At 47.6% G+C, this 22,033-nt stretch overlaps 1 protein-coding gene across 2 annotated transcripts in view; it reads right to left on the bottom strand.

Annotated features, from left to right (window-relative positions):
- Positions 1–21,576, bottom strand: part of AFAP1L1 (actin filament associated protein 1 like 1) — a 58,792-nt gene extending 37,216 nt beyond the window's left edge. For both annotated transcript variants that reach the window (XM_019624436.1, XM_019624438.1), the window contains exon 1: positions 21,416–21,576. In XM_019624436.1, coding sequence (XP_019479981.1) covers positions 21,416–21,431 — 16 coding nt within the window. In that variant the 5' untranslated portion in view covers positions 21,432–21,576. The remainder of the gene's footprint in view (positions 1–21,415) is intronic.
- Between the last annotated feature and the right edge of the window lie 457 nt (positions 21,577–22,033).

Here is a 22,033-nt window from a genome sequence, read left to right as displayed (position 1 = left end):
CAGTAAGCCTGGGCCTTGAGCCCAGGTCTGTCTGACTTCAAAGCTTTTCCCCCTGCCCCTGAATCTTCCAGCAGAAGACTTTGGCTCAGAACGGCAGAGGCCAGGCCAGGGTTGGGAGTGGGTGGGCAGCTCCTCAAAGCCCTCCTGCTGAGGGCTCTGGGCTATGACTTCACCGGGGCTGCTGATCTGGGGGCGGGTCCCTTCACTGGGTGGGTGGGAGACTGAAATTATGAAGCTGAAGTTCCTGCTCAGTGGGCCTCTGCCTACTGGCCCCTTTGAACTCCAGAGCCCTAACTATGAAGATCTTATTGAAGAAAAACAAGCGCCTCAAAGCATATACCTGACTTAACAGCGGGACCTCATCCCAGAGAGAACCTTACACATCATGGATACAGGAAAGCTTTCAGCCAGCGCTTCAAGGACAATGCAGAGCTGCCCCCCAAAGCGAGCTTTCAGGTGCAGTGAATACAGAAGTGCCTTTGATGGTAGCTTTGTCTTTAACTCCAGAGAATTCAAACCACAGGGATATAAACCACCAGAGAATTTAATTTGTAGAGAACTCATATGCGTATAATGCATATGACAAATGGTTCTGCCTGGGCTCATACATAATCCCAGGACCCGCAGCCTCAAATTTTAGCAAGAATCAGACTCTCCCAGGGGTTTTGTTGGAAACGCAGATTCCTGGACCTCCTATCCAGAGAGTCTGATTCAGTAGACCCCGTACTGGGACCCAGAAATCTACATTTGATCTGATGTAGACAGTCCAAAGCTCAATCTTTGAAAAATACTCCACCAGAAAACACACTCCGGGGCATGTCTGTGAGCATAAGGAACACAGGAAGACCTCCCTCGCTGCTCAACAAATTATCATGAGACATCCGGTTCTGAAATACCTGAGAGGTGAGGTGGGAATAAGAGCCCTAAGGAGGACACAGAGGGAGGGGCACAGTGATGGGGCTTTGGGGTCAGACCCCGGCGAATCAGAATTCCTGTGCGGCCGTTTCTGAGCTGTACAAAGATGGGCACGTTAGAGAACTGAGCCCTGGTTTCCTCATCTGTAAAATGCGAATAATAGGATCCCAACCGCCTAGGCCGGGAGAACTAGGTCGGGTCATGCTTGCGAAGCACTTAGTACGGTGCGCTGCCTGAAGGCTGTACTCCCTCAGCGAGGGCTGGAGTGTTGTTGCTGCTGCTCCTGCGCCTAACACGCCCCAGAACTGCAGACTCCGGAGTATTGATCGGTAGTATTTAGCGGGAGATTCGCTGTGGTTGTAACAAGCTCCGTGAGGACGGGACCTGTGTGTCTCAATCATAGCAGAAGCCCAACGAGCACTAATTCAATGAATACGATTCCAACTCTCCAATGTCAAGATGTGGAAAGGGAGGAGGGTCAAGGAGGTTATTTGACTGAGTTACGGTCACACAACCAATTGAAAATCCAAGTATCGAGTGTTAAATTCACACAAAACTTGATGCTTAGATGAGCCATAGGAAAGCACCTGCTGTGCACAGCCTGAGCCCCGCTCCCAGCTCTGCCATGTTCCAGCTGTGGGCCCCTGGGGAAATGTCTTAACTGTGTTAAGCTTCCAGCTCTTTCTCTGCAAACAGCGTGGGTAGTAAGAGTAGCTGTTTCCCATGGTCATTGTGCAGATGTAGTGAAACGATGCGTAACGGCGCTCAGGGCGCTTGACAGGTACTCTGTTCATATGTGACTGCCCTCCAGTTACAGGTGCAGGGGCAGGCGCAAGGGAGGCGGGGATCTGGGGGCAGGAGGACTCATGGGACTCTGCAAGCCCCATCATGTGGACTGGTCACAGTTCGGGGCCTGACACCTAAGTGTGGGGTGCTTATGGTAGGCAGTAGGAGGTAGTGGACCCGCTCCCCTTAGGGTGCTCACATTCTAAGGACCCGCCTCATGTCAGGTGAGGGGACAACATCGTCCAGCTGGAGGGGCAGTAATGCAACTCAGAAATCCTGTCCCTGCCACCGGGAAAGATCTCCTTCGCCAATTCCTAACCCGCCCCCTCCCATCTTCGCTCCTGGTCGAGTTCATTTCTGCACTGTGAGGACAGACTGAGGCATCAGGACAGGGCTCTCTTTTATGTCTGAAGTTTATTTAGAAGCATGAATAAATTTCATTGATCTTGTTTGGTTTAGTTGAGCCTTAGGGAGGTACAGTGGATTCCAATGAGGGGAAAAAAAAACCAGGAGGAAATGGTTTAATCATTGTTTATAAGTCTTCAATCTTTCACTATGTGGGACAGACAGGCACAGAAACCCAAGATGGGCGATAATTGTTCTCTGGGATGCAAAAAAAGTTTGCCAAATAAAACGAGAAACCTATTGAAAAATATATCTAAGATTAGAGCACAAAGTGCTTATTGTTCCTGGTGAATACCCAGCTAAGGCTAAGATCAATTTTTTCTCTGCTTCCCTCCCCACCCCCCAATTGAAATATAAAAGTATAGAGCAGAAATTAAGCTACAGGAAAACATTAAGCCCAGGTCCACAGCCCTAGCCCACATCCCTGATAGGGCCTGAGTGAAACCTTCAAACAAAAGGCGTTTTGCACAGCCAGTCTGGGTTCTACTGTGGGGAAGGCCAGATATATTTAGAGTTCTCAAAGGTAATGCATCTAATTTCCATGACAAAAGAGAAGTGAATAAATTAAACTTCAGCAAACTACAGGAATAACAACCCTGCTTTGGCTCCTACCAGGTCAGCCCAGTGGGTACTTTGACTTCTGATCTCATTTCTAGTCACCTTTTAGACTCTGGAATTTACAAAAATGCTTGGAAACAGCTTGAAAGTTACAATTTCATTAACTGCCAAGCAGTAGGAGGCAAGACAATTTGTCCTCTCCCCACCTCATCATGAGACAAGCCTCTTTAGGACAAAGATAACTCATCCTTCTTTGTTTTCAAAATCAGAGGGGAATGCAACCAGCACAATTTAAAGATGGAAAATAGGAAGTTGTCAGAATGTGGTTTTATGAAGGGCCTTCAATTTTTCTTTTGGTTTACTCAAATTTCCTTTCTCATTTCCAAATAGCAAAATAACCTAATTTCCATTTCATAAAGGCTCCTGATGTGGAGAAACAACCAGCATATTACTTAAAAATTTTTTGATCATGATTTTAGAGATGACTTTCTGTATATTGTATTTTAACAAGGTAGCACATTAATGAGGTATGCCCCATGATAGCAGTGGGGAGGCATGCCACCCTGAAAGGAAAGCAGTAGACCTGGCAGGTGGTTACCTCAATGTTTGTGTGGGGGGAAGGAAAGGAAGAGGAACCTTCTTGGTGCCTTCCAATACCAGCAGGCCCTTCCAAAGAGACCCCTTTCAGGCTGCCTTCGTGCTCAGTTCCTTAGCCTCTTAACCCAGGGCTTTTGCATATACTGTTCCCTCTGCCTATCAGAACTCCCTTCTGACACCACTAATGCTCCCCCGTCAGCTCTCAATTCACGCGTGACTTCCTCAGGGAAGCTTTCCTCGTCCTCTTGACCACATCCATTCCCCCGTTTATTAAGCTATCAGAGCATCATTCTCCCTGTGGGACTTGTCATGGTGAAATGTTAGGTTTACTTCAGTATTTCTTTGATTAACATCAGTTTCCCCCACATGAGCCTGAACTCCCTGAGGACAGGAAAAGTGCCAGATTTTGCTAGTGCCTGACTCAGATAAGTGCTTAAGTATTTGTGGAATGAATGGATTCTGGAAGCAAATTTTTCTTCAGAGCTGAGAAAGTGCAACAGCTAATGTGATTTTAAGACCACATCTGTCCCTATAGTGGCTCAGCATAGTAAAAAGATGCTTAAGAAAAAGAAAAAAGATGCTTAAGAAAAAAAAAAAAGAGATAACAAAAAGCCGCGGGGAACGAAAGGAACCAGCAGCCCAATTTCTCACTTGGCTAAGCTCCCCCAATCCTGTTTGGTTGAACTTGTATCCCTCGCGTGAACATGGCATCTCCTTAGTTAGTGATGCCCATTTTGTAGTTGTTGAATTTTAATTTTAACATAAAAGTTGGGAAATCATAACTCACATATATTGAGCAACCCAAACTACTTGAGTTCAAGTCCTATTTCCCCGTTTCGTAGCTGTGCTCCTTTGGGACAATTACATAACTGCCCCATGCCTCATATACATCATTGGTGACCTATGAGCATATCACCTCATCAATGGGAATGGGCCCTAATAGATGGGGATGTGCCTAGAACAGTGCCTGGCACATACTAAGTACTCAGTAAATGTTAGCTATTTACATTACTCTTCCATTACTATTATGTAAGTCATACCCTGCTTTAGGAAATTTACATGTATTATTTATATAATTTCAGTCTGATGATGAGGTGGGCTAGCCCCATTTTGCAGGTGTGGGAACTAAGGATTTCAGAATGGGGAGAATACCAAGGAGCTACTCAGTGATGCCTCCACCAGTGCTCCTTCAGGGTGCTAAGTCCAGCTCTGGGTTAACCCGTGGAGAGGCCCCCAGCCACACAGGTGAGGCCAGAAGAATTGCCCCTTCTCCCCTTGCCCTGCCCACAGTCTCTTCCAAGTTGCTGCATATCTACCCATCTGGGGCCATGGGCATGTCCCACTTCCTTCCTCTGCATTTACAAGCACTTCGCTCTGAATCCAAGTGAAGGCCATACAGCGTGCAGAACATCGGAGGGGACCACACTGGTTGGACTAGCATTGTCAATCACCAAAACAAACACTTCCTGTTGTCCCAGAGTGTGCAGGGAAGACCGTGGTTCATGCGGGTTGGAAAGGAATGAAAAAAGAGTAGCAAAGAATCCCCAGCTGCAAAGCCAATGTCTCAGTGCAGACTGCTTTCCAGGAGTTAAATTTAGCTCTGGTGTGAGGGAGGACAAGGGGGAGCCAGGTCACCTTGGAAGGCTTTTGTGTGTGTTAATTACAGCTCTGGCAGGAAACCGAATATCCTTTATGCCGAAGAGAATAGTACAAGTTTGACTCCGTGCGGGACAGAAACATAGAGCCCTGAGGAAGGGAGGTGGTAAAGAAGAGTGGGAAGATTTGGGATTTGGCACGAGAGGATCTGGTTTGGGTTCTAACTCCTCTGACTTACTAGTGTAGGATTTGGGGGGAGTCATTTAACCCCTCTGAGCGTTGTTTTCTTCGTCTGTAATGAGGGGTTCAGAATCCCCATGTGTAGATTTGTGCCAGGGGAAATGGGAATGGTTGGGAGAGTTTGTAAACCGTGGGGATTATTATTAGGGATGGTAGAGTAGCACAATTCTTTGATCTAGTGTTATTTCAGGAAGACAGGGAGGCCAGAGGTCAGGGAGGTCATAGGCCAGTGGGGAAGTGGGTCATGGGGTTGTTTCTGGGTGACTCTCTTCCCAGGAATCCAGCTCAGCGAAGCCTTGCATCTTAATGGCTTTTCTAGCAGCAGTTCTGCACAGGTCCTGTCATCATCAGAAGAGCACTCGTTCTGTTCTGGGCACCTTGTGTCTCATCCCTGGGCCCCCAGGGAAGCCATAGGTCCCTCTCAACAAGCCATCTCCAGACAGGAGGGGGTAGGGCAAGCCACTGACTTCTAAGGAAATCACTTTTGGCTGTGGGACGGGGCTCTCCCAGAATTGTTCCTTTGTCTGCAGATTCCTCCCTGTTTAGCTCACAAAGGAAACGGTTCCAGGAGGAAGTGGAAAACTGTGACACACACATTCACACCCCCCCGACACACAAGATGGCAGCTGTTTCCGTCTTTAGTAGTCTGCACCATCTCCTTCACCTAAAGCTTGAGGAAACAGAAGCAGTCTCAGGGAGTGGCCTGGGATACCCGATGATAAAAGCAGGTAGTATTTTTGAGCTCTTAAGTGATGTTCCAGCTGTTGTGCTAAGCATTTTGCATGGATTACCTCATTTAATCCTTATAGTGACTTTGTGAGGTAGGTACAGTTTTTACCGTCTGTTTTACACATGAAGCAAATGAGGCTTACAGAGGCACAGTTGTTTGTCTAAAGGCATGTAGTTAAGAGAACCAAGAATCAAATGTAGACCTAACTTTAGAGCCTAAGTTTCCCATTGCTGCATTATAATACCTTCTGGCCTTCTTCCAACAGGGGTTACATACCCCCAAAGCTTGCTAGAATCAGCAGTGAGCACCTCATGACCGTTCCCCACTGGTGTGCGTTCATAGGATGGGTGTCTGGCCAGAGGCCTAGATGGGGCTGGGCTTTCTGCTTCTGAGAAGTTTGAGCTCAAGGACCCATCTCACCAACAGCCTGGGGCAGACATTGAGAAGGGCTGGCTAGGGGTATGCAGATAAGCAGATAATAATGGATCTCCAAGAATGACAGAGAACATTTATTGAACACTTCCTGCAAGCTGGGCACCGTGCCTGACACTTTTATTTCTTTTTATACATAGGATTTCTGGTAGACAAAAATTGGGTTAATCGTAATTCTTGCTTCATGAGACATTGTCATCATTGGTCTGTGCATACTCCACTTTCATTTAGCTATTTATTTATGTAATCAGTTATTTTTGCTACTGTAGCAAGTACCCACGAATCTACCACTGAAAGCAAAAGCCAAGATCTGGACCATATCTTACATCCCACTATGAGCCCACACTTCTGCCTCCCTCACCTAACCTAACTGCCATCTTGAATGCTGTATTCTTCACATCCTTGCTTTCTTTCCCGTGTATATAATGTCATTTCAACTAGATGTACCCATACAAGTTTTTTAGTTGTTTTTATTAAAAGGGTATAATGCTATAGGTAATCTTTTGTGACTTTTTTCTTTACTATTATACTGCTAAGATTTATCCATATCATTGCTTGTCATTGGATTTATTCATTGTGTTGTGTGATCTTCCACCGAGGAATATTCTCTGTGTCTATTAATTTAATCTCTGTAGCAACCCTATATGGTAGGGGCTCTTCTTATCCCACTTTTACTGACAAGAAACTGGGGCCTAGAGAGGATAAGGAACTTTTGGAGGTCACAGGTGCCATTTTTAAATATTTCTGGCTCCCACTGTATGCTGTGTTTCAGTGTAGAGGAGAAAACACAGGAGCCATAGTCAAAAGCCTAGGGCTTAAGCCCCAGCTCCACACTTAGTGGCTGTGTGGCCTTGGGCAAGTTGCTTCATGTCTCTGAGCCTCAATTTCCTTAACGTTCAAGTAGGGTGATGATAGCTCCCCTACCTACTTCTCAGGCCTGTTGTGAGACTCAAATCTGACAATGTCTGTGAAAAATGAGAGCACTCTGTACCCTGACGTTTTGTAAATTGGTATATTTTGATTAATAGTGTATGTGCCATCTGTTCCTCCTCTCCTCAAACAACAGAACCTGTGTAGGATTCAGGAGATGAGACCAAACAGTTACGTTGACAGTCGGCCCACAGAAACCTCCGTGTGATAAAACCACCAGAAAATCATCAATACATGCCTCAGGCTACACTGATAGGAACATTGTATATATTTATCTTTGTTATGTTCAGTTATTTTTATTATTTCTTACCTATTTTCAATATCTGAGACCCTATCCCAGTGCTCTTTGTTCATGGTATTTCCTCTGCATGGCTTGTTTTCCTCCCACTGCTACCCACTACTATCTGTGTGACCTAGGGCAAGTTCCCTAACTTCTCTGTGTCTCCTCATCTGCAAAATGGGGATAATAATACCTACTGTAGAGGGTTGTTGTGCAGATCCAGTAAGGTATTATAGAGAGTGCTTAGAGCCGTTTCTGATGCATATCAAGTTGACTGTTATTTAAAATCTCCCCCACTCCCCAGATATTGCCCACTCATCCTTTGAGAGTTAGTTTAGATACTGCTTGCTCCAGGAAGTCTGTCCTGCTTTCCTGGACAGGTGAGGTCATCGTGTTACGCCCTCCAGAGCAGATGACTTGTTCAATGTCCTTCTCCATTAAACTGTGAACCCGTGAGGGCAGAGATGATGGCTGATTTAATATCTGCCACTGTTGCCCAGTGCCCAGGACAATAATGGGCACATAACAGGTAACTGGGGAGGGGTTAACAGACAACCCAGAGTTCAGAGGAAAGCCCACAGACAAGGGAGGGGGCTGTAAATCCTGCCTATGACAAGTGTCTCCAAGAGCAGAAGGGCTCCAGTGGGTGGGGGGACAAAGAGGGTGGAGCAGGCTTGTGCCCTGGGCCACTGCGGGTCCTGCAAGGCAGGCCCGGACCAGGGAGTGGCAGCTCCAAGACCACAGTATTAGGTTCATCGTATAGAAGAATGTTCCAGAAGTCTGAACTAAGAAGAGAGGCAGGTGTCCCTTCTAAGAGGTGAATCAGTACAGTGCGTAGTTGAGACACTAGACGACTGGGGTGAAAAACACTGAGAAAAAAACCCTTGGATTTGCCCTTCCTCGCCCAGCGACCCCAGGCAGGTGATGTCAACTCAGTTTTCTCATCTAGCTGAGACACAGATAACGAGAGCACTCATCTCAGAAGGTTGTGGTGAGCAGAAACGGAGATAATGTACGGAGTGTTAAGCATTGTGCCAAGCACACAGTCCGTCCGTAAAGGTTGGCTATTACTACTGATATTGGCAGTCCCAGGGGATTCAAGCATCACCCAGGGGTTAGCCTAGATGTGGTAGGTGGGAGGCTAAAGGTTAGGCTCAGAATGGCTGTCCTGACTTCTGCCCGGGTAGGAAGTCCCTTCTTTTTCCTCCCTCCCTTCTTTCCTTCCCCTCGCCTGCAAAAGCCTTGTAGTGCTAACCCGGGGTTTGGCTCTGGGCCAGGCACCCAGGAATCCAGCCCCTCGGGGAGCCCAGCCACCCTGGGGTGATTTGGGAAGACCCTGGGGGTGATTTCTTCCTCCAGGACTAGGGATGGGGACCAAGAAAATGATGGTTGAAGGTCCTGGGAATGAATGTCTTGGGTCTTGAAGAGCTCAACGTCTTCTCTGCTCGCCTCATTCGACCAACCATTGGGCACAATGAGCACTATTGAAAATGGACAGAGTTTGAAGGTTTATGTCTCCCTAGTCTTAACTGAAACATGAAGGTGAATTAATCTTACACAGTCTGCTGTTCACCTGTAGTATCTGCTGCAGCTCTTTTGCAATCTCACCTCTGCAATCTCTCCCTTCTCACTCTGACTTGAGCTCACTGCTGGCTTTAATAATTCCCTCAAATGGCAACACTTAGCATAACCCCCTCCTGCTCACACCCCATCAAGAGCTCCCCAGGGCTGAACACCAGTTTCCTTTGTGACACAGGATGAAAGAGCCCCGCATGCACTCCCCGTGGCTTATCCCCAATTCCTCTGTAATTCCATCCCTTCCCGGGATGGGGAGGAGAGGAGAAGCCAGTGGAAAGCGTTACAGAGAACTTGGATTCCATTCTAATTCATTAAGAAAGGCGATCATTTACCAACCTGTATTTTAAGCATTAGCTCCCCCCACCCAGTTGAATGCTTCCTGAGTGCTGAGTGCTTTCCTTGCATGAACCCAATTATCCCCCATGGGTGGACAGGAGACTGTCATCTCCATTTTTAGTTGAAGAAATTCAGACTCGAGATTAAGTGGAAGGAGTAGAGCTGGGATTCAAACCCGGCAACCTGACACCACAGCCAGTGCACTCAGCTCCCACATTATGCTGCCTCTATTATTAGTTACAAATCTCCAGCAACACAGCCTCTCAGGGGCTGGGACACATCCAGTTGGGGGCCTGGAGGATAAGGCCCCTCTCTCTCGGGAAGGTCTCCAGGTTCCATTTAACCTCCACTTCCTTATCTGGGCTGTAGGTAAGCTGACCCGATTTGCGCCTCTGCACATTTTCTGTGCCTCTTTCTTCCTTCCACTCTGCCATCTTTCCCACCTGGAGTGCCGTCCCCCGTGTGTGAGGTTCCTGGCTAGAAAGTGTCCCTGGAGCCCTCTGGTCCTTTATGTATTCTTTTAGATGGACGATGACCAGAAAGGACCTCATGTCACAGGCACTGATGACCAAGTCTCATTTCCCTGCCTCACTGGGGGATTCCAGGGTGCAGGCACCCTGAGCTTCCCCTCCGCAACCCTTCAGAGCTGCACCTGGTTGCTGGCTGGAGGTGAGGAAATGTGACCGGTCTCTCTGGCTTCCCAGCAGACTCCTAGATCAGTTTTCTTCTTGGTTCAAGTGGAGCTAAAAAAAATTCCCCCTGGTTTCATATCAGCTGGATCTGCTCTCAGCAAACCCTTCAACAAGAATGGGCAGGAAGAATAAATATTTATTCTACAAATGAATAAATCTGATTCCATCTTCAAAAGAAAGCTTTAGTATAAATTATCATAATTTCTCCATTCTAAGGTGTCACTGATTTTAAGATGTTTTATCTACTAAAAAATAGCTTTTTGAACAAAAAGAAACAGAGAAAAAGGAACAAATGAATATATCAATGGTAAGATATGTTCTGATTTTAACAAAATATGTCTTGGTATCAATGAAATTGAAAAAACAGCGTCAAATTCAATTTTTACTTTCTTCTTTTGGCTCTGGTCTCAGAAAGAAGGCTCCCAAGCCTTGACCAAACCACTGTGAAGCATGGGCAGGTATCAGCAGTGTGTCCTGGCCACGTCCCAGCCCTGAACCCAGTGGGCTGCTGGGTCAGTGAGGACACGTCATGGTCACCCATGCACTAATGGCAGCTCTGAGGCCCTCAAAGCCAATGGACAGGTTTTCTCCCCAACAGAGATACTCGTATGTCTGTCCTCTGCTGATACCTCATGACCACTTAGCGGGTCTGTGGAAAACCACCTGGAAGTCAATCATGTGACCTTAGGCAAGATGCCGCTCCCTGAGCTTGTTTCCCCAGTTGTAAAATGAGGGGTATAGGATTCGGTAAGTAGTTTTCAAGTGCTGCTCGGATGGAGGTGTGGATCTGTGTAGTTTCCTAAGAGGCTGCCTTGGGAGTAGGAAAGTAGGAGTGGGCTGTTCTCTGTGTGCTCACTCTTACTTAACCCAAAGCAGCTCTATTGCTTAAGATTTTGTTTGCAAAAGGATTCTGGGGCTAAAAGTAGTTTGAAAAACACTGGTAAATGGCATTTGTCCAATACTACTCTTGAACACACACTCTTGCATGGTCTAAGGAGAGCGTTTCATTCCTCGGTCTGGACACACCCTCAGAATCCTTCTCACCACAGTGCTACAGGCGGACACTCCCAGCTCTCTGCAGCCTAATCCAGGGGTTGGCAAACTCTTTCAGTGAAGGACTAGACAGCACATACTTTAGGCTTTGCAGGCCATATATAACCTCTGTTGCAACTATTCACCTCTGCCCTTGTAGTGAGAAAGCCGCCATAGACAATACATAATGAATGGGCATGGCTGTGTGCCAGTAAAACTTGACTTACAAAAAAGAGATGACAGGCTGGATTTGGTCCATGGGCTGAGGTGTGCACATCCCTGCACTATCATATTTCGAGCTGACAGGTGAAGAAACTAAAGCCCAAGGTGGGGATTCCAAGAACTGGGTTTGGTTGGGATCCCAGTGTCCCGGGCAGCGAGCGCACTTTCACCCCTCCACGCTGCTCACTTAACCATGACCCTTACCCTGGGACTGCAAGGCTGGGGGAATGGCGCCTGGAAAAGGCACGTGCCCCACTTCTCCCTCTCAGGAGATCAGTTTTCCCCGAGGCTCTTAGAGGGCTATAAAAAGCCCCGAGCTTGCTTCCTGTGGGACATGCTGTCAGTAAATTCCCCAGAGCTGGAATGACTGCAATGCGGTGCCACATTGTGCCCCTGCTGCAGCCTGACAGCTGTGTCAGGGAGAAGGATCTGGCCTGGCCGGCTCTGCACCTCCACCCCCACTTGGGGTGTGGCTGGGATTCCCTGAATGGAATTTTAGATGGAGAACAAACCCTGCGTGGGCCCTCCGGGGGTGCAGTCTCTTTGTTAATTCCAGGAGGAGTGTAAAGGGTAAGAAATCAAATCTCAAGTCAGCTGCCTGGCCATACCATTCCGTGAAGGAGGGGTCTCCCCTGGAATAGTTCAGATCCCCTTTCTGTCCTTTGTTTCTCTCCAGCCTTCCTGCCCCCCACCTTGAAATCTTTACCTGGTGGCTTATATAGCGAGTCATTCATATAACTGGGAATGACTTTCCAACATTCATGGAGGCCCAGTGGAGAGCAGTGGTAAAGAACTTAGATTTGGAGGAGGGCAGGGCTGCGTAAGTAAATCAGCCTTTTTAACCCTCAGTTTCTTCACCTGTAAAATGGGGATATATATATATGTATATATATAAAATTTGGAATTATGTAATGAAAATAAATAACAGGAAATAACTTTAAAATGCAACAGAGGACAAAGTCACGATAAACTTTCCCATTGAATTCTCTTGGGGGGTGAGATTGCAGTGCTGAAGGAAGATAAATATCACAAATACGTAAAAAACTTCAAAAAGTCTATGCATTCACACACTGGCCTGAGCCACAAACACTCCTCCACAGGAACTGTACTCATTAGCCTACCATAGCACCGTTTTTTGCCATAAATTATAAAACTTTTAATACAAAATCATGTTTATATAATTCATATACATGTCCTAGCTGTGATTTTAGAAAATAGAAGCTACACACTGTACAGACACTCTGAATTCGTAGCTGTAGGCAACATTTTGGGGTGGAATTTCTCCCCCAATAAAATTAACGGCATATTTTATGGGCATGAAGGCTAAACTGCATCAACTTCATGCTTGTTGAGAGGGTTAAATGACTCAATGTCTACATGTAAACTGCCTCAGTCATGGTAAGCGCTCGTTGGCTAATATTATTAAACATCTGCTATGTGTTAGACACTGGAAATGAGATGAAAAGACAGCTTCAGACCACAGGACTCACATATACATAGAGGAGGCATTTAAATTAGTGCAATAAAATCTTCTATAATAAAAGCCAAGACTGAGGAGGGTGGAAGTAACTCAAAAGTCAGAGAGAAGGTTGAAGGGTGGATGTGGCAGAGGAGTTTTCACAAGGGGTGATGCTGAGTGGTGTCTTTCAGGGGGGAGGAATAGCAGAGTCATTCTTTCTGAGCCTCAGTTTTTGCATCTGTCCAATGGGGAGAATGTCTCAGCTGTCCACTTGACAGGGATTTTGCCAGAGTTGAGCGAAGCCACAGAAGAGAAACTCAGGGCTGGAAGGGTCCCCAGAGAAAGAATTTTAGTGGTCAATTCTCTGTCTAAACATCCATCCCTCATAGAAGGATGGAACCCATGTTCCTTCTTGCCCATAGTGACCCCCCCAGTGAACGCCTGCTGAGGAAGAGCATGTATATCACCAGACGTTGCCAGGCTCTGAATGAAGCTCAACATCCCTGACACTATGCTGAAACGGACACAACCGGAGAATGTGAAAATGCTTCTAGAAGTTAAAAGCTTTATAAAAATGTATGTTCTCATATTGCAGAAGCGCGTGGCTGAGCCAGGGCCAGGGTGTGGGGTTTCTGCTTCCATGTCCAAATCCTTTCCACCCTAGCACTGTGTGCTGGGACACTTGTTGGAGGTTCGTCTTCTCAGGCTAGAGTTCACGTACCCTGGGAATTCATGGCTGGGGCGGGGTGCAGGGCGGAGGAGGGAAGGAAAAGCCCCTGGAGAAACACAGTGCATCTCTGGAGGTCCACTGCACAAAGAGTTTTGGAGAGCAGGGGTGTGTGCAGATATATTATGAACTATACTAGAAAAATTTGCTTGGTTTTTAAAAGATAAAAAGGATGAGACATTTTAGACAGCTACTCTGGGTAACAGACCCAGACCCTAGAGTCCCACTTGGTTGAAAAGCATGAAAGGCAGTGCTAGAGACAGCAACAGGGGATCCCAGAAGGTATTTGGGCAGGGTCAAGGGTCCCCCTAAAAGCAGAGCATTACAACAGTGAGCACATCAGACTCACCTGGGAGCTTTGCAAAAAATACACATTCCCAAGCCTCACTGCATACCCACTGATTAGATCTCAGGAGGTATATTTTCTGTAGGCTCCATAGGAGATGATTCTGAGCCCCGCTGGATTTGAGAACCATTGCTTTAGAGCAGCGGTTCTCAACCTGTGGGTCGCGACCCCTTTGGGGGTCGAACAACCCTTTCACAGGGGTCGCCTAAGACCATCGGAAAACAAAAAGATATTTACATTACGATTCATCACAGTAGCAAAATGACAGTTATAGAGTAGCAACGAAAATAATTTTATGGTTGGGGGTCACCACAACACGAGGAACTGTATTAAGGGGTCGCGGCATTAGGAAGGTTGAGAACCGCTGCTTTAGAGACAGTAGGAGAGGTCCTTAAGGCAGGCAGGAGAAGGCGAGAGTAGAAAGAGGAAGCTCCTGGAGGAGATGGCAGGATACAGGAGAAGAAGCCATCCATGATATCACTTTCAATAGTAGTCAGCAGGATTTGGAGTTTTATTGTATAAGGGATGAAGGCAATGAAGTGACGAATAACAATGAAGTCTACGTTTCTGTCCCTAAAATGAGAATCATTGAGATGGAGAACCCTGGAGCTGAAAGTGGCCATATCCATCTTCCATTCTGTGAATTTTGTGGTTTTTTCCCTTTCATTTATTCATCATCTCAACAGACATTTTGTGAGTACCTACTATGTGCCGATCATTCCACTAGGTGCTGGGGAAAGAGCTGTGAACAGGTGAGAAGGGCCCCGCCCTCGGCCAGCTCACACTAACACCCATTTCAATCACACGGTTAATTGTAACTGTGAAAATGGCAATCGATGGTAGGAGCACCTTAGAGCGGAGATGCAGCTTGGGAGCCTGGGAAAGACCGCACTGAAGCAGTAATGTCCAAGCATAACGAGCAGGGGTTAACCAGTGAGGGTGCAAAGGCCAGTGTGAGGACAGCCCACAGTAAGAAAGGGACAGGGGCCCAAAGTAAGTTGGTGGCAGACAGTGCAGGGCCTTGATGGCCACCACAAGAATTACAGTGTATTTCTTAAGAACAGCGGTAGCCTCCTGAAGGGTTTAAGCAGAATCAGCTCTCTAGTTTTTAAATAACTGTCTTTAATTGCATCAGTCCCTCTGCCAAATTTCATAAACACGCAGAGATAATTCATAAGTTCTGTTAAAATCTATGATAGAGTGCGTATTTACATAAAAGACGAATGCTTTAGGTTGAAGTATACACTCCTAGGTGTCCTGTTCTCTATAATTTGCAAAAGGGTCATGTCTATGGAAACATCTTGAGTGTTAAGCGACAGTCATTACAAGTGACAGCTGTTCTTAACTTATGTATTACTGTGGTCCCCATAGGAGCCGTTCTGTGGCTTCTCTGATCTGCGGACATTCAACCTGCGTTTGGTGATGTCCTGGGCAACTCCAATTCTATTGTCGGATACTTTTCATTTGTATGTTTCTCGACTGAGCCCAGTTAGGCCTCTGTTGAACGTCTGGTACAGCCTTCTGTTACCTCCTCTACAGGACTGATCCCATGTCCCCCCTTCAGATGGAGTCTCGTTCACAAACCCCCATTTCCTTCAGCAGCTCCTCACGTGGCTGTGTTGTTAACAGAAAAAGAGAAACAGGAAGGGTCATCTGATTTGGTGGTGAGTAAGATGAGTTCAAAATTGGGTCACTGAGAGGTTGAGTTGACCTCCGAATGGAAATGTACCACAGGCAGGAGGTAATGCAGCCGTGGAGCCCGGCTCATGGCTGAAGATGGACATTGCGAGTCCTCGAGGAGCTTGGGTCCTTACAGGAGTGAGTGTTGGGAGGGGGCTGAGGTGGTGGGGAGATAAGGGGCGAGGGGAGCAAGAGCCATAAAAGAAGAAGAAACAAGTGAGCCGAAGGGGGAGATGGGACACCGCAATGAGTAAGCACCCACCATGGGCCAGGCGCTGGGTGCTGGGCAAATATTAGCACATTTCAGTCTGCCAATGCTGGGTGTCATTCTTGCTGCTTTCCAGACTGAGGGAACAAGACTTAGCGGGGTCCCTTGCCTTAGGGCAGGAGAAGCAGAGGCCATGACATGGATAACAATGGGATTGGGCAATGGCAGAGCCTTCCTGGAGGGATGGAGCAGTGGTTATTTAACCCAGGCTTACTCGATTCCAAAATCCATGCCTTTCCCATCTCTGCAAGGAAGAATATATATGGAAAAAAGCGGAGGGTCAACCGAGCTCCAGAGAAGTCTCTGTTGGGGACTTGGAAGAGGTGAAAGATTAGACAAAATGGAAGCCTTGTAACCCTTAAGGGTGGGCTTTCAGCAGCAGGAACGATTGGAAATGAGACCGCAGGGAGCGAAAGACGTGTGTGGCAAGGAAAAGGAAGCTGCGAGTGCTGACCATTTATTCGAGAAATTTGGCCAGGAAAGGAAGGAGGAAAATGCTTAGGGGTGGCAGGGGTGTGTGTATCTGCGTGTTTAATTTTGTGTTCAGTTGCAAGTTTTTTTTTTTTTAAGGGTAAGAAGGGTATGAGAAGCTGATGGTGTCCCAAAACAGGATTGTTTTTCTGAAACAAAGATCAGAATGGAGTAATGATAGGCTCTTGGCAGAGGGTAGGGAGGGAGGAACTTACTTGGCAGTGTGCTCACCCACGTGAGAAGGGGGGTTTGAAACTGATATTTGAGGGAGAGGCAGAAAACACCCTGACTAAAATGGAGAACCAAACCCTATGGAGGCTGAGTGGGACAAGGAAACGGAAGCGGAGCCCAGTGAGTGACCAGAAGCTTCTACAGGGAAGAGTGAGGTTGAATACCATAGCCCCCTAGGACTATACACACCCATTGCAGAATGTGGCTAAAATCCAAGTAATTATATTTGAAAAATATAACATCTGTCATTTATTGAATGTTTCCTAAGTGCTAGCTTTCCCCATGATACTCCAAATGAAACTGAAATTCAGAGAAATTAAGTAATTCACCCAATTCATACGCACACAGGATCACACAGCCAGAAAGTTTCAGTCAAACCACAACCCCAGTTTGTCCATCCTCTGAACCAAGTCAGCTGTGCTGAGTTTCCAGGATGGCGAAGGTGACCTCAAGGGACATGTTTGGATGGAAAAGATGAGTATAGGTGAGCATTCCTTTCAGAAGGTCAGTGACTGATAGGAGGAGTAAAGAATGAACTTGGATGTCAGGGAAGAGGTATGGGAATTCATAGCCGTGGGGACAAGCTCATCATAGGTGTAGCTACAGGCTGCTTGGCCAGTGGAAGCGATGGATGGAGAAGATGTGGCTTTCCTAATATGGACCTCAAAGCTGGTCCAGCAGAGAGCAAGACAGAGAATACGTTCTTCCATCACCTCTTGAACAATAAAGCTTTCATTTAATGAAAAGGAGAGCTTCAAATCATATCTTGAGTCACCCAATTGACAATATGAGCTCCAAAAGATTATAGAATGCAGCAAAAGAAACTCCCATCTTGGGATGAATCCAACTAGTTGAAAAAGAATGAGTTGTGAAGTAGAAAGAAAAGGAATCTTAGGGAAATCAGTGACTTCATGGGAGCCAGGCAGATGAGATATAACCTTGGCCATTAAAAAGGCATATTTAAAAAAATCAGAGAAAATTTAGACCAAAGATTTTAAAAAACAAGATGGCTTGAGAAAACTGGAACGTTCACAAAAGCAAAATTGTGAAGACACAGCCACAGTCGGCAGGCATGAATAAACAGAGTAAGAGAAAATGGACACATTGGCATATGTATTAGTATTTTATCAGTCACTCAGAAATGTAGGTCAGCCAGCGGTCCAGTTATTGAAGGTCAGAGATGGGTTTCCAAGAGACAAGTACCATGAAGGAGCTCCGAGATGCTGAGAAGGTTCTGACATGGTGCCGTCTTTGAGTTGTACAACAGCTGTCTAGCTCAGTATTTAAAACAGCGTAGGGACTCAAAAAATGTCATCAGAGTCAGACCAGCTTGTGGAGGGACCAAGCAAAGTTCTATAAAACAATTTTATTGGGTTGAATCTTATTTTAAACGATTGTAATTATTACAGTAGCCAGCACTTACTGAGTGGGTCCCACATGCTAGGTGTTGTTTGAAGTATTTTCCATGCCCTTCATATTTACAACCCCCCACAAAATAGGTATTATTAGTATCCATATTGTATCCTCAATGAGGATAGTTAATTACTTGTCATGTAGAAGGTGGTGTATTAGCCATATTAGTCTATAGCAAAGGTGTTACCTTCACTGATGGCTGATTCTCTTTGTATGATATTCATGATCAGGAAATCCTGCTAGAAGGAATTTCATTATAATACATAAGTGGTTTCTAAGTCTGTTACTGCATCTTATGAATCCTGCTTTACTCACGGGAAGACACATATCCTTTTGGAAGAGAAATCCTACTTCCCAGGTTTGCTTCCATTCTCCAGTGAGTTGACTTTGATGCTTAATTGCTACCGATGATCTGAACAGTGCAGCTGCAGCATGGTAGAAGCGCCCAGGCTTGGAGCAGGAAGATTTGACATCCAGGCCCTGCTCTAGGGCTTGGGTAGGTCACCTGCCACCATGGAGGTGCAAGTTAATGTCAGTGACCTAACCCTGATGTTATGGGCTGAACTGTATCCCCCACCAAATTCATATGCTGAAGCCCTACCCCGCAATGTGACTGTATTTGGAGACAGGGCCTTGAGGGAGGTATTTAAGGTTAAACGAGGTCAGAAGGGTGGAGCCCTAATCCCCTAGGACTGATGGCCTTTTAAGAAGAGGAAGAGACACTGGCGATCTCTCCATGTGTGCACAGAGAAGAGGCCACGTAAGGACACAGTGAGAAGGCGGCTGTCTACAAGCTCAGAAGAAAGGTCTCACCAGAAACCAACCTTGATGGTTCCTTGATCTTAGGACTTCTAGCCTCCTGGACTGTGAGGAAAATAAATTTTTGCTGTTTAAGCCATCCAGCCTATGGAATTTTGTTATGGCAAATGCACCTAATCCACCTGTCAAGCCTGCTTTCCTGTGAGGTGAGGGTTAATGATAGTACCTGCTCTAGCCCCCATGCCATCCTTTGTTCCAAGAGAAGCCATGTGACAATCTGAGCATGGTGCCTGGCGGCTGGTAAGAGCTTGATGATTTCAGCTCTTACTGTTGTTAATACTGAAGTGTGGTGTCCTCCCCAGTATCCTGGGCCTGACCGTCCCACTCCCGACAGAGTAGTACGGGGTGGAAACGAGACCTGTACCCCTGAATCCTTCCCTGACAACGGAGGAGTGCACACACCCACCTGGGGCCAGGGATACAAGAGGAAACGTCTGCTGGAAGGATTTTTCAGGTGTCCTGTTTTATCTTAAACACACACACAGGTTTTACATTCTAATAATAATCTAGCCATGTTTTAATTCATAAAGTGTTTGTAATACTCTATCGTAGTAGACAACTACGCCTAAGAATCTAGACAGGTAAACTGGTCCTGTGTGCCCATCCAAGTTTGCTCGGGTTTGAGAAAGCCTTTGCAAGTCACCAAGAGCTGTTCTGACGTGAAGGTTTAATAACATCTTTTTTCCCCCTTTTTTAAAAATCAGCATTACAATGAACCTGAGGTGCACTATAAAGTGTTTCATATTACTAGTTAACTAATTGAACCACTGTTAGTGAGCTCCTACTGTATGCCAGGCATTGTGTCGGCAGTGACCACGCAGACCCATTCCCAGCCTTCCAGAGCTTACACTGGGGCTGGGGAGGTAGACACTATCAGGCAGTTGGGTAACTAACTCTTAGAGTAATGGCACATTGTGACAAGAATTGTGACGGAGAAGGAAAGTAGGCCTGGGAAGCCTACAGTAGGGGAGAGAGTCAGAGCCCTAGAACATTCTGGGTCCTAACAGGTTCCCGGGAAGTCCGGCTTCCTAGGAAGAGTGCTCCGGAGGCAGCCTTTTAAAGTGAGGTGTCGGTTATTAAGTATTGAAAACTAAGTGCATTATTGTCACCTTTGGTGTGTCTAAGGAGGACATAGTTTGCTTTCCATAATTCTGGGTCGCCAGGTATGGACTTTTTTACTGGGGACCAAGCAGGGTGGAATTTGACAACTTGGGGGGGGGTCATGGGGTAGGGGGCGGTGCTCTGCTTTAGATTTATGATGTGGGAGTTGGGGACAGGGGCCTGAGGGACGTTAGAGGTACCTCTTTTCTCTTTTTTTTCCCTCCTAGGCAAGTGTGTGGACTCTTGGCAAACTTGTCCCGGAGTCAGCTAACAGGTGACAACTGCTTTACAATCACATTCTCAATCCCCAAAGAGCCAAACAGAAGCCCCCTCCATCTTCTGCCTGCCCTCCTGGGCCCTGAAAGGAGAGGGTGAATGTACTATTTTGTCCCGGGGATGGGGTGGGTGGGGAGGCTGTCCCCAGCATCTTGAATGGGGAGCCAGGAGTCCCCTGCAGCACATCTATAATGGGAGCGTAGGGGAGGTTACCCTGACACCTGGGCGGGCACGCATCTCTGCCCCCAGTGCCCTCCTACCTGCTTCCACATCCTTGGTCACTCCCTTTTCCCCTCTTGGGGCCTCAGCACAGCAAACAGGGAGATGGAGGAAGGGTGTTAAGATTATTGTAGGGACAGGGAGGAAGTTTCCATTAATATTAATATTAAGAGTGTTTCTTTTGTTGGCACAGCACTCACTAGTTTATCAAGTGCATTCGCACTTGTGATCTCTTTGGATCCCAGGGTGAAGGGTTAGGACCCTGGTGTTGCAGCCTTAGACACTGTCCCCATGTCCAGGCAGGCCGCTTCCTTACAGGCACATGCCTTTGAGATGTCCCGGCCTTTTTTTAAGCACAGCCCCTATGAATGCTGCTCTTTTTTCTCAAGTCAGTTCCAATTTCTGCAAGCCCCCACCACTTCTGTGACATTTCTATCAAATACACTCATGTCCTGAGAGTTCAAGCAGGAAGGGGCCTGGGAGACCATCATCTAGTCCAACTTTGTCACTAGCCCAGAGAGCAGAAGGGACTGGGCTAAGGTCACAGAGTTTGTCAGGAACAGAGCCAGGGCTCAGACACACACGCACACGCACACTCGCACACGCACACACACACGCGCGCGCATACGCCTGCTTCTCCTCCTCCCAGCGCTCTAGGCAGCTGCAGACTTCAGTCTCCTGGGGCTTCTCGGCAGGCGCACAGTGGGGGCTTCACGTGTGGGGGTGTTTGTGGACCGTAACATGTCAACCCTATTGTACCCTTCCTGAGGAATGGGGTGGGAGAGCTCGCCCGACTCAGGAATCCTGTGGGGGATTCTTTTATGAAGTTAAGGCTCTGAGTGTATGAAACTCTGGATTACACACAGGAGGCCACTCGGCCTCAGGACATAAGGGACTAACAGACACGGGCTGTCCCGGCGGCAGGAGGCACCTGCACACACAGCGCTGGGCCTTCCACTCCCCCCCCCCGCTCCCGCCCCATGTCCCTCTCTTTCTCCTCTCCGGCCTCCAGATCGCCCGGTTCTCCCTTCCCCGCCCCGCGCAGCAACAAGTGCGGCCGCAGAGGCTCCTCTTACCCCGGCCTCGGTCCATGGCGCCGGCCGATCCCCGGGGCGTGCGGCTCAGGGCGCGGTGGCTCCGAAGGGGCTGGCAGCGGGCGGGCGCGCCGCGCTCTCCAGTCCGCCCCACGGGAGCTCCCTCCGCACGTCCCCTCCCCCAGACAGGATGCTCGCCCTGCGCCCCCGCCCGCCCCTCCACGCCGCTCCCGGAATAGACCCGGAGCACGCCTCGCCCCCTGGGCCGCGGGCCGGTGTCCCATGTCCCGCACACGCCCGCGCCACGCCCTGCCTTCCGCATGCCCTGGACGCCCCTCCCGCTGGGGCCCGGACGACCCACTTCCCGGTTCACACGCGTTCGTTCCCGCGGCCGCGCGTCCCACCCCAGCCCGGATCAAGGCGAAGTTCAGCTCTGCTTACACTCTGCTAATGATGGGGGGCTCACTATCGCACCTCCCAACCCACTCTATCTTCAGATTGCCCAGACTGTTAGAACGTGTTTTTCTCCAGCGTAATCAAAACCCCTCTCCCTTGCAGCTGCCACTCATTTCCTGGCTTTGGGTTTATCGTCTCCATCTGACAGGTCTTTCCTGAACACCTTCCAGTGCCAGACAGTGGACCCGGCGCTATGGTAGTGTC

Source organism: Hipposideros armiger, unplaced genomic scaffold, assembly GCF_001890085.2.
Source record: "Hipposideros armiger isolate ML-2016 unplaced genomic scaffold, ASM189008v1 scaffold_590, whole genome shotgun sequence".
Taxonomy (NCBI): domain Eukaryota; kingdom Metazoa; phylum Chordata; class Mammalia; order Chiroptera; family Hipposideridae; genus Hipposideros; species Hipposideros armiger.
Note: the sequence above shows the minus strand (reverse complement) of the source record. Positions and strands in the feature narration are given on the sequence as shown.